This window comes from Aquarana catesbeiana, linkage group LG01, assembly GCF_042186555.1.
Source record: "Aquarana catesbeiana isolate 2022-GZ linkage group LG01, ASM4218655v1, whole genome shotgun sequence".
NCBI classification, from domain to species: Eukaryota; Metazoa; Chordata; class Amphibia; order Anura; family Ranidae; genus Aquarana; species Aquarana catesbeiana.
Genome location: NC_133324.1, coordinates 280,718,763 through 280,736,188, shown reverse-complemented (window position 1 = coordinate 280,736,188; position 17,426 = coordinate 280,718,763). Strand labels below are relative to the sequence as shown.

The 17,426-nt window shown below is 41.2% G+C and overlaps 1 protein-coding gene across 4 annotated transcripts in view; it reads right to left on the bottom strand.

Moving 5' to 3' along the window:
- Window positions 1–2,230: 2,230 nt before the first annotated feature.
- DGCR2 (DiGeorge syndrome critical region gene 2) overlaps window positions 2,231–17,426 on the bottom strand; it is a 103,625-nt gene continuing 88,429 nt past the window's right edge. For all 4 annotated transcript variants that reach the window (XM_073629159.1, XM_073629165.1, XM_073629168.1 and 1 more), the window contains 3 exons: window positions 8,054–8,206; window positions 5,516–5,752; window positions 2,231–4,858 (listed from right to left, as the gene is read on the bottom strand). In XM_073629159.1, coding sequence (XP_073485260.1) covers window positions 4,605–4,858; window positions 5,516–5,752; window positions 8,054–8,206 — 644 coding nt within the window. In that variant the 3' untranslated portion in view covers window positions 2,231–4,604. The remainder of the gene's footprint in view (window positions 4,859–5,515; window positions 5,753–8,053; window positions 8,207–17,426) is intronic.

The following is a 17,426-nucleotide window of genomic DNA, read 5'->3' as shown; positions in this document are numbered from 1 at the left end:
TGTGGGGAAAACTATACGACAATTCAGACAACGTATTAATGGTCATGTTTACTATTCATTTAATGGGAAGATGGTGACTCCAGTTAGCTACAACTTGGACCTTTGCCACCGGTTTGATGCCACGTTTGTGTGTTTTTTTTATCCTTGAGGTTGTGAGGAGGAACCCACGTGGAGGCAACTGGGATTAACACATACTTCAAAAAGAGACCATGTGGCTAGAGCACCTTAATGTGGTTCTAAGCTAAATATATGGAACTGAGTAATAGGGGGGCTCCGCACTGGCCACCCAAATTCTTACATCCAAAAAAATATGTTTTTTAGTGTTTTACAGAATAACTTCTCTATCAGTCTGTGTTTCATCCCTGTGCCAATCTGCATTGTATAGAGTTCAGATGACACGTAACCGGAAACACTTTTTGCTTAGCTAATACATTCCATGCACACTAATGTCCGTATGTTGCTGCTGTTAATGGAATGTGGTTTGTAATCTAAAATGTATAACCATTTCCCTAAATATCATTGCACTTGGTGTGGGCAGGGTTGTCCCATGGTGGTTTGTCATATGATGAGTGTGGGGACAAAACTGTTTCTAAGGCGGTCTCTCCCTTAGAGAATGAGACTGGAATACCTGCTGGCGGTGTCTACATTTCCAGCCAACACTTCTTAAAAGAACCACAGTATATGTCTCCTGCTCCTATTTTGATAATTTTGTTGCTAACATAAATTTTTATTATCTGTATCCCTTAGTATTATTTTTTCTGTTTCCCTCTCTTCACTTTTTTTTTGTATGTGCAGCTGATTGGAGAGAGTGCCTCATCAGCTGCACATACAAACTACTACAGTGATCTGCGCTAGCATCTGGGGGCCCGTGCTACACGGCTGCTTTGCTGCATTGTGAACATAAGAAGTCACTCGCTCAGCATCAGTGTTTTCTCAATGAATGAAAAGCATTCTCAGATTGGAAAACAAAATGCAATACATAAATTTCAGCTTTAAAGTAGAACTACAGTCTGTAGAATATTTACCTCTATGTAAGCGATTTGACTGCTGGACCCCTCGCTGGCTTCTTCTGGGTGCTGGATTTTTAGTCTCTTGCTTGGCTAGTGAAGAAACCGTGAATCCTGCACATGCACATGGGAGTCATTCATCCCAGCACATTGGCATTGTGCCGAGAATTGCGGTAAGCTACACAAATAGAAGATTGGGATCAGGCACGTTGTTTTTATTGCAGATAGGACGTAGCAGGTCTATTTTGCAATAAAAAGCTGCCTGTTGGCAATTTTCTATTTTAGTGGTTTAGTGCCACTTAAGTTTACATATGTTGTACCCACCAGCATTTTCAATATACTCTATACTCACCTACAACGCCACTGTTCTAATATTTTCAACAGGTGGCAATCTTCAGTAATGTTTTGAGTTGCTTGAACACATGTGAGCCTTTGCCTCCACTTAAGTGTCCCTAAACCTACATCATAAAAAATGATCAATAAATGCGGTTTTGTATGCTGTTCATACTCACTGTAGTTCTGTATTCTGCAAAAAAAAAAATCCTGGTTGATCCTGCTGCTCTCTATTTCCACCTTCTGTCCATGCCCCCAATTCAGCTAGAGATTTTGCAGGTGTGGTGACAACTCTGCACATGTTCAGTTTTCAGCGATTTTCTATGCTGAGCATTTCCTCCCGATCACATCTGAGCAGCCCACGTGACTACAGATTCACACATGTGGGCATATACACAGTGGTAAACGACAGACCCTCTCTCCTCCTCCATGCCCACTAACCACAAAGGGGGTGGGATATTACATGTAGATTATTGGTGGCCTCACCTCCCTGTTATTCTAAAACATAGGCTGGAGGGGCGTGACAGTATATGACTGACAGAAATTCACCCAGACCATGTTATTGCCACAAAATAATAAAGATTGAATTTCAAATATATATTTCATGCCAATTTAAAACAGTTTATTCATAATATTTATTTATTTGTACTCTGTATTCCAAAGGTTGTTTTTTTATTTTGAACATGAGACTAGAGCAGAGGACTAGAAACTCCTGCTGGTTATGTTTCCCTGCAGACAGGCTGAGAAAGATCTGGGTCATGTGACAGCAGTATATCGAGTAGGAAAAAAAAAAGGTAATAAAAAAAAAAAAAAAAAAAAAAAGAAACCCATCTAATAAATTAAAATAATTATAGTGACATCATCCACATACAGAAATAGAAGGGACAATGTAAATTAAACTGTGTGTTTAATATCACTTTAATGGAAAGCCATTCTGCCAGCTTCAGACAGGCAAACCAATGACGGTACTGATGGGCACAGAGTAAAGATTTCAGCAACAGGCAAGAATCATCAAGAAGTTGTAAGAGAGGCAAGTGTGTGTCTCCTTCAGTAGTGGACACGCCCTTTGGTGTTAGCTACGCACCTACTTTATGATCAACTGCTTATGATAAATTCAGTTCCACTATAAAAATATCCAAATTAGCTGTTCTCTGTGAACATTTTTTTTTAAAGAGTTTAAAATGGTGACAGAATCACTGTGCCAGAACCTATGTAATCCAGGAGTGAGTTAGTATGTAACACAACCTTGGAGCTGTACCTAACTTTCCAAATTCAGATTTCTCAAAAAAAAAAAAAAAACACCAACAACAGCTGCAGTGGGATGGTTTTAAAAGCTAAGGCTCAATTAAATTCTTTAAGGCAGGGGTCTTCAAACTACGGCCCTCCAGTTGTTCAGGAACTACAATTCCCATCATGCCTAGTCATGTCTGTGAATGTCAGAGCTTTACAATGCCTCATGGGACGAGTAGTTCTGCAACAGCTGTAGGGCCGTAGTTTGAGGATGCCTGCTTTAAGGTATAATAATTATTTGCTATAATGAACCTTATTTTAAAGGAACAGGAGATGAAAACAATATCAAAGCTGAAAATGGCAATCGGTACAGCCAATACCACTTAGCAATTTGTAGAATTAGAGATATACCTTCTTGTAAGATGCAGAAAACATTAGATTTGTTTTCACCAGTACATGACAAGCATGTGCTACTTTAAAAAAATAAAAAGTATGGCCAAAGGTTTTTTTGGCCATACTTCTCTTCTGGGTCACATCAGTGCACTTACTTTTGTTCTCCTGTGATCCAGTCATCCAATAGCAGGCTTTTGCCTGCTAGCAGCTGACATCACAGAGCTGCTCCAGGCTTCTGAACGATCCTAAACATATTTTTCAGGATGCACACAACTGCCTGATTGACAGCTGGCTCCAGTCCTCAGCACACATATAAAAGCTAGAGCTAGTTACGCCTGCCCCCTCTCCTGCCCAGCACCCCCGTGAGTGCTGGAGGCAGAGAGCAGTGATTGACAGTCCCTGCTCTCCACTCCAAGCAGACCGAGAACTGAGGAAATAGGTGGTCAAGTGATCACTCAGTTCTCAACCTTAGAGGCGACACCAATGCTGCAGCATAGAGGTGAGCGTGAAAGTTTTTCTTCTTTTTTTATGTACGCCAAACTTCTCCTTTATGTAGACTTTTCTTTTGGAATAACCGTTGATGGAAGAAACCACATTTAAAATGCAACCTTTTTTCCCAAAACAGACCACATATTTAATTATTAGGACTGTAAAAGTGAAATGAAAGTGAAAAGTTCTAGGACAATCTCTCCTGTAACCAATTGGCAGTGTTTCCAAACTGACATGCTCTCATCAATCCAGTAGGTCAGTCATAACATATCATGTCATCATGCAGTGATATGGTAATGATCCATTTTGTTTGGAGATATCGGAGTATCGGTTCAACTAAGGCAAAAGGGACACTAAATGTACACATCTATAATATGTTCAAAGCAGGAGTGAAAATTAATTAGTCTTTAATGAAAAAAAAAAGCTCCTGGTCCCAACTGTAGATATCATCTACTCCTTGGAAGTCTACAGATGCAAGTTTGTCACACATACAAAGGTCTCACAAATATATTGTTGCGTGCTTGGGAGGGATAAGGGAAAAGTATTCAATCCATAACAAATCCATTAATGCCAAAGACTTAATGGCAATGCAACACCTCAAAGTGAACGCCAAACAAGTCACTTGTCCTGAAATTCATCGAGCACTTCTCTGCCTCTTCCATCGTGCTGGAGCTCAATTTACAGCATGTTCAAGGGTCCCATGATTGCAGTTCTTGCTTGATTATTGCAAGTTTTTCAAGTGTCCAAAAGAAGCAAAATACAATCCCCAAATATGTATAAAAACTCTACAGAAGATACAGTCATTCTCACTCTCTCTCACGCACATACACTCTAGGGTGGGAATGGAGAAAGTGCAGCACTTGAAATGTAATATTTACATGATAAATCGACCAAATTTAAAGACGTGACGTAAAGATGTAAACCGCCTATTTATCACATGATCTGCCTGGGGAGCTTTGTGAAATGGCAGAAACATTTTAGGTAGCAAAAGGGTTAAAGGGGAGGCAAAAAAACATCCTAAGGTAAAAAATTTTGTTCTGAAAGCATCCTGAAATAAGTACTAAAAAGTTCCCAGCAGTTCTTCAGGTCAACACTCCAACATCATTGATCATACGTAATTCCCAGGATCTCATGTGCTTTCTTCTTCCTCCTTCAAACAACAGTGTTCAGAGAACAGTTACTGGGTGAGGGCCCTGTCTGACCAGGGCTGGAGAAGGCTTCGTTTTGCAAAATACTGGGGGCCACAAGGAGTGAACTGCCTTCAGCATCTTCTGTTTCTTGTTGTGGTTGTGGCAGTTGCAGGCCTGATGGTGGCAGTGGTTCTTCTGTAGTTTGAGGTGAAGAGGCATTGCTGCTGCTAGCAGTTGAGAGCTGACCCAAAACAGTAGACTGACGAGTCACCTGATCTGTTTTTTTAGGTTCACAAAAGAAAAAAATTGTATTACATAATCACAATAGATAAAAACAAACATCCAAAGAAATTAGAAGCATTTTTTTTTATTGGTTTTCTTCCCACCATTAAATTTTTTTTTAATTGTTATACATGCCCCCTTCATGCTCCAGTGCTGTCCCCAAATTCCCCTTTGTCAAGTGCTGCCAGTCCAATTCAGGCACAACAGTCAGCAATTTTCTACCAGTTACCTGTAAGCCTGGTATACATGATGGTGTTATACAGGTCTTAAAATAGCTGGACCTCCGCTTTTACCCTCTCCGGGCTGTTTTTTTAGCTACTCTACAGATTATGTATATTGCCACTGTGTAAGTGAGATAATGTAAATTGAGCTTTTTGCTTTACATGTGGTGAGGTGTTAACTGCACAGTTCTTGGGGATGTGTGGGCCATTAGTCTGCCCCATGACACTGCAGGTGAGCTAAAAGTAAAATAGACTGTGCTATCATATCCTTGCACCCGTAGCTCTTGTACTTTGTTGCTTGCCATCTGCATGGAAATATTAAGCAATGAATGTCAAGCTCCTGACTGCACAACGTTGAATTTCGACCCAAAATTCTTTAAAAAGTCACATTGGTTTTCTGAATGAATAATAGAATTAGATGCACTCTCACCTGTTGTTGAGCACAGTATGATGTCTGGACATATCGATGCTTCATATGGTGGTGGAGGATCATCAGGGTGTTGGATATCAGAGTATTTGTAGGCTGTATAAGGGGGAGGAGGTTCATGGAAGTGGAAAGCTCCACCTTCTCCATCATCAGACAGGTGAAGGGGGGTGAGACCAGTACCAAATCCATCAGGTCCATAATCAAAGCCAGGCATTCTGCGACCCAGGTTAAAGTGATGCACTATGACAGATAAAACAATCAGTTGAGACTTTCCGGTTATAGAAAAGCCCACTATATGCAGTAACTGGTACTTTCACTTGAGTCTATTTAACAAGAACAAATGATTCAGTGAGGACAGAAATAGACTGCTATAGCTGGGCCTGTTTATCCTAGTGAGCCACAGACAGAAAATAAGCATTTAACCAATTAAAAATCTTTGAACCAGTGTTCTGCCAGATGAGCAAACCCATCAGATCAGCCAACGAAAGTGGCGCATGCGTTCCACCGCTACTAGGTTTGCTAATCTGACAGAACACCTGCCGTCAGAAGGTGGCAGCGGACATCTTAATAAGTCCAGCACAGTCTTTAATTTAAGTCATTTTAGCAATAAAGTGAGCGTATAAAAAAAAAAAAAAAAAATAGCATATTGGCATCTGTGATGCCGTTTAATTTTTGAAAGCCTTAAGTTTTAGCGCTGAGCAGTGCAGGGTGTACCAACATGGCCACCGCCACCTTCCTATTGCTGGCGTCCAGCTTCTTTAAAAATGTAACATCAAAACAGCATCACAGATGTCTATACACTAGATTTATTTACGCTCGCTTTATTGCTAAAATTACTTGCTAAAATTCAAGACATAGCTGGGTGTAGTAAGATGTCCGCTGCCGCCTTCTGACTGCAGGTGTTCTGTCAGATTTTTTTGTTTTTTCTTTAAATTCATTAAAGTGTATTTTTTTCCAAAAAAATTGTGTTTAAAAGAGCGCTGTACAAATACAGGGTGACGTAAAACATTGCAACAACCGCCAATTTTATTCTGTAGGGTCTCTGCTAATTATATATGTTTGGGGTTCTAAGTGATTTTCTAGCAAAAAATACAGATTTTTACTTGTAAACAAATGTCAGAAAAAAGGCCTGGTCTTAAAGTGGTTAACTTTTTAATAAAACTACTGCACTATGGAAGCATTTGCTTTGTCTTGCAGATGATTATATGAGAATACCGGGGAATTGAGTGGATTCACCTAACCCTGGGCCAAGTATACTGGGCAGCAGGCTCAGTGTCACAATTTATGCATAATGAAGCATGGGTGTTGGATATCAAGTAACACCACTTGCATATTTGGACTTTTATGCATATGGACATTTGATAATACTTAATTATATCCATGTTGTTTGATGTGAAGAAGACTCACTGTCTCATCTGGATACTTGTGTTATTATATATAGTATACACGGATATTTATACATTTTTTCCACTTTTAACTTTATTTTTTTTGGTGGTTGCGCCTCTGGAGGGGGTTTATTGTCTATTTCTTGTGGTTTTTGCACAGCTTTGTATATGCATACACTGTCGGATTATTTATATTTATGCCATTTTTTTTTCATTATTTAATTTGCCATGTTTACACCTCTGGAGGGTATTTACCATTTTGCAGTGTTTAGTGCACCAAGCAGCGTTTTTTTGTGAATTCAGTAGTTATGGTTACACTTACACATTACTACTTGTTGATCACCGATTGTTCTCCCTCAGGGGGTTATTACCATTGTAGGGTGTTTACTGTCACATTTTGATTACTTTATTTAGTGAGCAGCGCAGCATTATTTATGCACAATATATGTGCATTCCCCAACACGCAGTAACGTGAACCAAACCTTACACTGGGTTGAGACTAAAAATATTTTTAATGGCGTCCTGACTGGAAAAAGGTCGAGAAACACTGGCCTAACTCTGCGCTTCATAGCAACAAAAAGTTGCACACCCAACAGAGACATTACAGTTTCTTTAAAACCATTTACAGTTTGCATTATAGTTTTCTCGTTCACATTTGCAATTATAGTAAAGTCAATGCTCAGATCTTCATCTGTATGGACAATTTTGGTCAAAAGCAGGCCAATGCAGGATACAAATGAGGATAATGCAATGGACAAAGTAGAGCTAGAAAGAATTGAGCTCATCCACAGAACCTCATAATTATACGTCCAGAAGGTATACTGTAAATATTGGGCTTTGGTTTATACTTTGTTGCATCCTGGATGTGTATTGAGGGCAAATTTGAAGAGAACACTTTGTAATTCCTCAATTATTGCTAGCCAAGTCCAAGTTACACACCTCTGGGCCTATTTAATATTGAAAAAAAAAAAAAAAAGTGAGGCAACTTTTAACAAGCATTCTGATTTCATTGTAAAACAATTTAAAGCAGTCAGGACAGTCTAATTATAATTCTATATAATTCTTAATATATGTTATAATTCTACCTGTTTCTACACAATTATAACAAAACTATGTTTTAACGGAAAAAAAGTAATGTTGCAGGGAAACTTCTTACAGTTGGCTCCAATTAAAGATTCAATGCGTTCCCTCCGTCTCTGACGCAGCCGATGAACCATAAAAAGCAGCAGAGAGAGGATGAGGAAAGAGGAGATACAGCTCACAATCAGACGCATACCACTGGCCATTGAATCAAAAAGGCTGCTTCCATCTAAAAACAGAATAGAAAATATTTATTAGTGACTGCTCAAAAGAAAACTATCTGATAAACTGTATTATGATAAACCAACCTGAAATTCAAACTGGTGAAAATAAATGCACAAGCTGCATGTAAAAATAAAGAATGGTGCAAATGAAATCCATAGAAACATTTGAAATATTCTTTGCCATGTAAAGTGTATGTTACTCCCAACATTTCATATTCCTGCTATGCGTCTGTTGTGCTTGTATTGAAAAAGTATCCTGTTCTCTTTGCATCACTTTTGTGTAAAAAACCTGGTGATCCTGCAAGTCCCCCTGCTCTCCCATTTCAAACATGCATCCATCCTAGCATAGTCAGTTTTCTTCTTGGAATGCTACTTGGGAGCACAGCCTGCCTGTAATCCAATGGCCAGCCTTGTGCTGACACACCCCCCCTGCATAGCTCTTCACTGGGAAGATCCATGTAGTGGTTTCTGTGCCTCATGTCTACATGCCCTATTGCGTGAAACGACGCATCCGTACGTCATTTTATGCACGAGTCACTGTGAGCATGCACATGTGCCCGCTGCACAGCGGGGAAGCCAATGCGTGGGTCCGGCAGCCGCGAATGTCCGCCGGCCACCCGCGATCGATCCTAGAGAGGCAGAACGGGGATCTGCCAGTGTAAACAAAGCCGATCCCCGTTCTGACAGGGGAGTACAGTGTGATTGTCTGTTCCTAGTGATCAGGAACAGCGATCTATCTCTACACCCAGTCAGTCCCCTCCCCCCCACAGTTAGAGACACCTCCCTAGGGAACACTTAACCCTTTGATCGCCCCCTAGTGTTAACCCCTTCCCTGCCAGTGTCATTAGTGGCTATTTTTAGCTTTGATCACTGTAATACTGTCGCTGATCATCGCCATTACTAGCAAAAAAAAAAAAAAACAAATAAAAATGCCATAAATCTATCCCCATTTTGTAGGCGCTGTAACTTTTGTGCAAAAACCAATCAATATACGCTTATTGCCATTTTTTTTACCGAAAATATGTAGAAGAATACATATTGGACTAAACTGAATTTTTTTTTACTTTTTTTTGGGATATTTATTATGGCAAAAAGTAACAAAATTTCGTTTTTTTTTTTTTTTCAAAATTGATGCTTTTTTTTGCTTATAGTGCAAAAAATAAAAACCGCAGCGGTGATCAAATACCACCAAAAAAAAGCTCTATTTGTGGGGGAAAAGAAAAGGACATAAATTTTGTTTGGGTACAACATCGCACAACAATGCGTGCAATTGTCAGCTAAAGCGACGCAGTGTCGTATCCCAAAAAAAAATGGCCTGGTCATCAAGGGGGTAAATCCTTCCAGTCCTTAAAGGGGTTGTAAACCCTTGTGTTTTTTCACCTTAATGCATCCTATGCATTAAGGTGAAAAAACTTCTGTCAGTCACCGGCCCCCCAGCCCCCTCATTTTACTTACCTGAGCCCCTTTCATCTCCTCAACAGGGACGCGCTGTCCCCCTCTCTACTGGGTTCTAGGCTCTTGATTGGATAGATTGATAGCAGCGCAGCCATTGGCTCCTGCTGCTGTCAATCAAATCCAATGACGCGGGGCCAAGTCCGGCATTCATGTCTGTGGACGCAAATGCTGGACTCGGGAGAGCACCTGCAAGGTAACCCCCTCAGGAGAGCGCTTCTCCTAGGGCAGTGATGGCGAACCTTGGCACCCCAGATGTTTTGGAACTACATTTCCCATGATGCCCATGCACTCTGCAGTGTAGATGAGAATCATGGGAAATGTAGTTCCAAAATATCTGGAGTGCCAAGGTTCCCCATCACTGTCCTAGGGGGTTATCTGATGCGGAGAGAAGCCGCCGGGGGGACCCCAGAAGAGTATGTTCTGGGCCACTCTGTGCAAAACGAGCTGCACAGTGGAAGCAAGCATGACATGTTTGTTATTTTTATAAAATAAAACACGATCCTTTACAATCACTAAGTGGTTAATGCAGCTGAGAACAGAGGTCATGCGATCACAAAAAATAAATAAAAAAAAGGAGATAAGAGATAGAGAAAAAACAGTCCAGGATTGCTGTACTTAAAAAGAGTAGTGCTACTCTTAGGCTGAGTTCACACTGGAATAGAGCAGGTGTTTGAGAGGCGTTAAAAAGGCCCTTCAAATGCCTATGCACAAGATACAATAGACAGCACATAGTGCTGTTCACACTAAGCATTAGCGTTGCTTCAAAATTGAAGCCTCATGTCGAGTCAGGAGGCGTTTGAAGCCTTTCAACGCCTCCCATTCAAGTCTATGGGTAACGCCTCGCAAATGCTCTGGCAGGCAGTTGCGGAGCAGTTGCTGGTCGTTAGGATTTGTTCATTTGCTGTAATGGAATAGGCATTTGTGGAGCAGTTTTAACACTTGTCAAACGCTTCAAAACTGCCCAGGGATGCGATGTGCGTGTGACGTCTGCACGGGGGAGGAGCCTAGCGCCGGCTCCAGGGGAGGTGTAGAGACGGAGCGCCCAAGATTCGCCCATGAAAAGACATAAAATATTAAGGGAACTGTGCCATCTACGCGGGGACATAGTTTTCTTGCAGGAGACCCATCTGACCCTAGATACTAGAATTAGGCTATTTTCTCCTAAGATTCCACAATGGCTCTATGGGGACTCCCGTGATAGAAGGTCGAAGGGAGTCACCATAGGGTTTTCCAAGGCTTCGAATTTTTCGCTGCTGGATAGATTTACAGATCCTGAGGGTCGTTATATTTTTTTAAAAGGTAATATTGGATCTAGGATGTTTACGTTAGCAAACGTCTACTGCCCTAACAAAAATCCAACGGTTTTCCTGGGACAAGTTTTGAAGAAGCTATCGGAATTTGGGGAGGGGGAGGTAGTTCTGGCAGGGGACCTAAATTTCTGCCTCGACCCTGATCTGGACGGTACGTCCCGTGCCCAGGGGATAAGGAAGGTGTCACTAGGGTCAATTAGGTGGAAGCTGCTTCACAGCCAGTTAATGGACGTGTGGAGACTGCAACATTCCAAAGAGAGAGATTTCACCTTCTTCTCCCCTGTGCACGGGACTTACTCCAGATTAGATTATATCTTTGTGGACCATAGTTTACTGGAGTGGGTTGAAGAAACTAGAATAGAAGTAATGTCCCTCTCAGACCACTCTCCTGTCACGATGAGGGTGAAGATCCCAGAAGTATGGGGGCGGCCCTTCTCGTGGAAGCTGAATGAAGTTATGTTGAAGTATCCCAAGGTGGTAGAGCGTATCCAGGATGAGGTGGACTTCTTCTTCAAAATAAATGACACGGGTGAGGTGTCACCCTCTATTCTATGGGAGGCACACAAAGCCTTCATTAGGGGGATCCTTTTATCAATAGGAGCAGGTTTGAAAAAAAAAGAGAAGGGAAGAAAGGGGAAAGCTAATAGAGGAAATTTTTTCCTTGGAGCAAGTACATAAAAAGGCAAAGGGGCAGGACCAGGACTGTTATCATTTATTGGTCGCTAAGAGGGAGGAGCTGAGGGACATGATGGAGCAAGAGGCCAAGAGAGCTATCAATATATTACAAGGGATAACTATAATTGGGCGAACAAGTCTAGTAAACATCTGGCCAGATTAATAAGGAAAAAAAAGAGGTCGGAACTTTATTGACAAAATATATAATTTTGCAATAGTGACCAGGCAATAGTGACCAGTGGAGGTATGGCAGAGGAGTTTAAAAACTTCTATGGCGACCTTTACTCTATAGGGCAACAGGGGGTGGAGGACAGTGCCCGGATAGATAGGGGCGTGGAATTTTTAAAAAGGAGCAGGACTAGTGGGGCTGCCCACTGAGGACAGCGACTTTTTGGATAAGCCTATCGAGGAAGAGGAAATTCTAGCCGCCTTGAGAGACTCCCTGAAGGGTAAGAGCCCAGGTCCGGATGGATTCACCACCACCTATTTAGAGAAAATGAAACACATTTTGGTCCCTAGGCTTTGCCACTACTGGAACGAACTTGGTACCAGATGTGGAATGGAAGGTGAGGCACTGACCGCCACGATTACCCTGATACTGAAAGAAGGGAAGGATGCTAGGTTGTGTTCAAGCTATAGACCTATCTCCCTGCTGAATGCAGACGTCAAATTATACGCGAAAGTGTTGGCCAATAGACTGAAAGGGAAAATGACCACCCTGGTGCATCCGGACCAGGCGGGCTTTGTTCCCGGTAGACAGTGCAGGGACAATGGGGTGCGGGCGGTGCTGCTGTCGGAATTCTGTAAACGTGGTGGGCCCCCAGCTCTATTCCTGTCAGTTGACGCCGAAAAAGCGTTCGACAGGGTGGACTGGGGGTTCATGATGAACACTCTGGAAGCCTTAGGGTTTGGCCCGAGGTTTATTTCCTGGGTCAGAGTTCTATACAGCAGCCCTACGGCTGCGGTAAGAGTAAATGGGGCCATCTCAAATCCCTTTAGGATGTTAAATGGAACCAGGCAGGGCTGCCCTCTCTCCCCCCTCTTGTTCGTCCTGTCCCTTGAACCTCAAGGGACCTCTTGTTCGTCCTGTCCCTTGAACCCCAACCTTCACACCGCTGACTGCAGCGGTGTGAAGGTTGGAACTGAGGAACACAAACTAGCGGCATTTGCCGACGATGTTTTGTTCTTCATCACAAACCCTAGAATAACCCTACCTAACGTGCTCCGGATCCTCAGAAGATATGGAGAAGTCTCAAACTTTAAAATAAATCCCAGGAAGTCTGAGATTTTAAACATCAACTTGGGTAAGCAAGAAGAAGACCATCTAGCTGCAGTATTTCCTTTTCCCTGGAAAAAGGAAATTAAGTATTTGGGGATTAAATTAGCGAATACTTTCAAAAAACTGTTTCAAAAAAATGATATCCCTTTGTTAGACGAGATCAGTCCAGAAAGCGAGAAGATTACGATCTAGGCCCCTCTCGTGGCTTGGGCGAGTAAATGCGGTCAAAATGACTGTAACACCTAGACTTTTGTACAAATTCCAGCTGTTGCCTATCCCTTTACCGAGGTATTTCCTAAAAGCTCTAAGGAGCTTAATTGGCGAAGCTGTCTGGGGTGGCAAAAAAACACGCATCTCATATGCAATACTGAGTAGAGGGAAAAAAAAAGGCGGCATGGCTTTACCAGATTTCAATAGGTACTACATATCTGTAGTGCTTTCATGGGTCACGGATTGGGTTAATAAAGGGTCGGATAAGCGGTGGGTCAATATCGAGCACTTTTTGAGCAATACTAACCTTGGGCACTCACTATGGAACCCTCCAAAATTCATAGCACTAAGTACTAACACATCTTTGCTAACTTATAACACTTTTAAATATTGGGACATGATACATACTCAGCATAAATGGTTACACAACTCACCACTGATATATATGAAAAACAATTTATTTTTTGAACCGGGGAGGAGGGAGGTGGGAGGGAATTGGTTGAAAGATGATTCTATTCAATTAAAAAATTTCATAAGTAAGGGGAGAATTCGCACATTCACGGAATTAAGTAGTGAGTCAGAGTTATGGATAGATGGAGGTACCTCCAGCTTTCCCACTTTATTGAAAAGTTACCGAAACCGCTCAGAAGTGTGGAGGAGCTCAGACCGTTTGAGCAGCTTTGTATGAAGGAGCAAACAGGCGGTGTCATAGCTCAAATATAAAGGATATTGGGAGCAGAGCAGGAGCTGGAGGTGCCCCCCTACATCAAAAGGTGGGAGCAGGAATTGGGGTCACAATGTAATAGAATTACGATAGACAAAATTTTGAGGCTGGTTCATTACCTAGCATTAGACACCAGGAGAACGGAAATTCACTACAAATGCCTTGCAAGATGGTATGCCACTCCAGACAGGGTAAGCAAAATGGATAGGACGAAGTCTAATACTTGCTGGAGGGGGTGCTCAAGTTTGGGAACAATGGCCCATATCTGGTGGGAGTGCCCTATCATTAAAATATACTGGAAAAAAAATGTATTATTGATAAAGGATATCACTGGGATGGAAATTGTGGAGGACCTGTGGGTTTGTCTCTTTCATGGGACTTCGGAACCAGTAAAGAGTTATAGATCCTCTCTGGTCCCTATAATGTTAGACGTAGCCAAGAGACAGATTGCTTCGAAATGGCTGGACTCTTCAAGTCCCAACACTCGAGATTGGCTCTTTGGCCTTAATGAAATATATAATGTCGAGTGTTTGGATGAAGGGGGAGTTGAACCTGATGATGAGGAGGAATACACAGGGAAATGGGCAGGCTGGATTAAAATTTAAACAGACCTGGAGTTATTTAAAGGAGATTACAAATATGGTATAATAAGGCAGGAACTTTTCGAAGAGCAGAGAGACCATGACGGAAGGTGTCCCCTGTGAGCAGTGTCCTGGAGGGCGGGGTGGGTAGGGGGTAGGTGGGAGGGGGGAGAGCGGGAGATAATTTTTTATACCATTGTGGATTTGTATTATGGAATGTTCCCAGTGGGAAATGAATTGTTATGGAAAATGATAAAGAATTTAAAAAAAAAAAAAAAAACAAAAAAAAAAAAAAAAAGAAAAAACACTGCCCATAGGGCGTTTGGGGAGCATTTTTAACTCCTTATTATTGCTTGTAAAATGCCTATCTAATGCCCATACTAAAGCTCATTGATGCCTGTCTGATACTCATACTAACGCCATACAAATGCTATAGGAGTGTTTGTTGAATGTTAGAAATGTAGTCAAGTGTGAAAGATTGGATTGACAAACACTCCATTAGGGAGCTGGTCCAATTGCCTTTATCTCGGCATTTGTCTCGGCATTTTGTAGAAAGGCACATACTGTGGCATAGCTGGTGACAGGGAATTACTTTAAAAAAGAAATTCAGTGGATTCACAGTTTAGGCACATTCCAGCTGGGCAGATTAAATTTGGATTTTGATATACAGCTTTTTCTGTGAGAAATTGGGATTTAACAGTTTGTTAGATCAGCATACAATTTTATATTTTTTTGATGAGTGCTTAATATGAAGAGTGTTTGTAGACTTTTAGGTGCTAATAAGTATGTTTTGTTTAGGTGTTTATTATTTTGTATATCGATTATTTTTGAGTTTTTAATAGGTTATTGTCAGGAAACCCTTCATGTGCCTATGGGGAATGAACTCGTTAGCCTTTTAGGCTTCATGTACACTGCTGCTGGTAAACGGACGTTTAGGAGCAGTTGCGGTGTTTTTTTCAGCTGCCCCTGAACTCTTCTCTATGTTATCTTATCAGTACATGTACACAGGGTAATTTATAGTCACTCCTAGGCACTTGAGTTTAGAAGCATCTTTGGAAAGCAAGAGGTTAAGGAGGAATGTTTAGAGGCATTTGAAACACAAAATGCATGTAACAGCTTGTAAACACGGTAACTCGCATTTAGCCGCATTTCGTTTACAGGTGTTTTTCATCTTTGACTATTTGAAAAAAAAAAAAAAAAGGAAATGCAAACGTGGCAAAACGAACGTTTTTAAACGTCGGTTAATACCTGTCAAGTTGAATAGTTCAGGATAGGCTGAAAAACTTCCAGTGTACATTAAGCCTAAGAATCATGATTTAAAAAATGTGATGACTATGTTAATGATTTAATTGGCTCCTTATTTTTTGAGAATATATATATATATACACACACACACACACAGATATATATATATATATATATATATATATATATATATATATATATATATATATATATATATATACACACACACATTATATATATATATATATATATATATATATATATATATATATATATATATATATATATATATATATACATATACATACACACACACACACACACATACACATACATATACATATATATATATATATATATATATATATATATATATATATATATATATATACACACACACATACATACATACATATACACGAGACACGTGATAAATTTGTGCATGTTGTTTCCTGCCTCTTAGCCCGAAACTGTAGCAACAATGGAGCTTGCCTTATTGTAACTTTTGGGTTTTTTTTGCATGAACTATTTTTTCTATATACTGTGTGTCTGTTGGGAGAGCCTGATTGCATTGCACTAGAAGTTTTGCTGAAGCTATTCACCACACCTGTTTGAGATAGATAGACCAATGTTTCTCAACTCCAGTCCTGTATACTTACCTTCCGTAATTTTCCTTTCCTGACGCATCCCATGGCAGCACACACAATGGGTTTTGACTCCGCCTTCACAACCTAATAGTTACTGAGAATACAGCGGTGGGATCCTCTTCAAAACTTACAGCTAACCAGTCCTATCACCTTAGAAGGGTGGGATTCTGTGTGCTGCCATGGGATGCGTCAGAAAAGGAAAATTACGGAAGGTAAGTATACAATTTTCCTTTTCCTGACGCATCATGGCAGCACACACAATGGGAAATAACTCGCTACATGGGTGGGTGCTTTTAGAGCATTTTATTTACTCAGGTATCTTCCGAACTCAACCGTAGTTAATTGAGCCGGATCTATTCTGTAGTGTGACATAAACGTGGTTTTAGAAGACCAAGTTGCTGCCTTGCAAATAGTTTCCGCTGACACTCTGCAGTACGCTGCCCAGGAGGTGGCCACTGCTCTGGTCGAGTGGGCCTTTAGACCATCCGGTATTGGGAGTGATTGTATAATGTACGTCCTCTTGATGATTTTAATCAACCAAGTCGCTATTGTTCTTGGGGAAGCTGCTTGCCCTCTTCTAGGGCCATGAGGAATGACTAGGAGGTTTTCGACCTTCCTGAACGGTCCAGTAGCTTCAAGGTAGGAAACAATGGTAGACTTGACATCCAAGGGGTGTGGATGACCTTCATTAGAGAGGAAGACTGGAAGATTGATTTCCGAGTTAAAGTGGAAGGTAGACGCCACTTTGGGTATAAATTGTTCTGAGGGTCTGAGGACAACTCTATCCGGATAAAGGACTAGATGCGGTTCTTTAATAAATAGAGCATGCATCTCTGAGACTCTCTTGGCAGACGTTATTGCGATCAGAAATGATAGTTTGAGCGTCAGATCCCATAAGGATATTGATTCCAGGGGAAGAAATGGTTCTTTCGATAGAGCTTCTAAAACGGTGGACAAATCCCAGGTTGGAAAGACTGGTTTCCTGGGCGGCCTTATCTTCATGCATGCCTTTAAGAACTGAACTATGAGGGGGTCTAACGCCCATCTAGTTCCCATCATTGCGGACAGTGCAGAGACTTGTACTTTAAGAGTGCTCGCA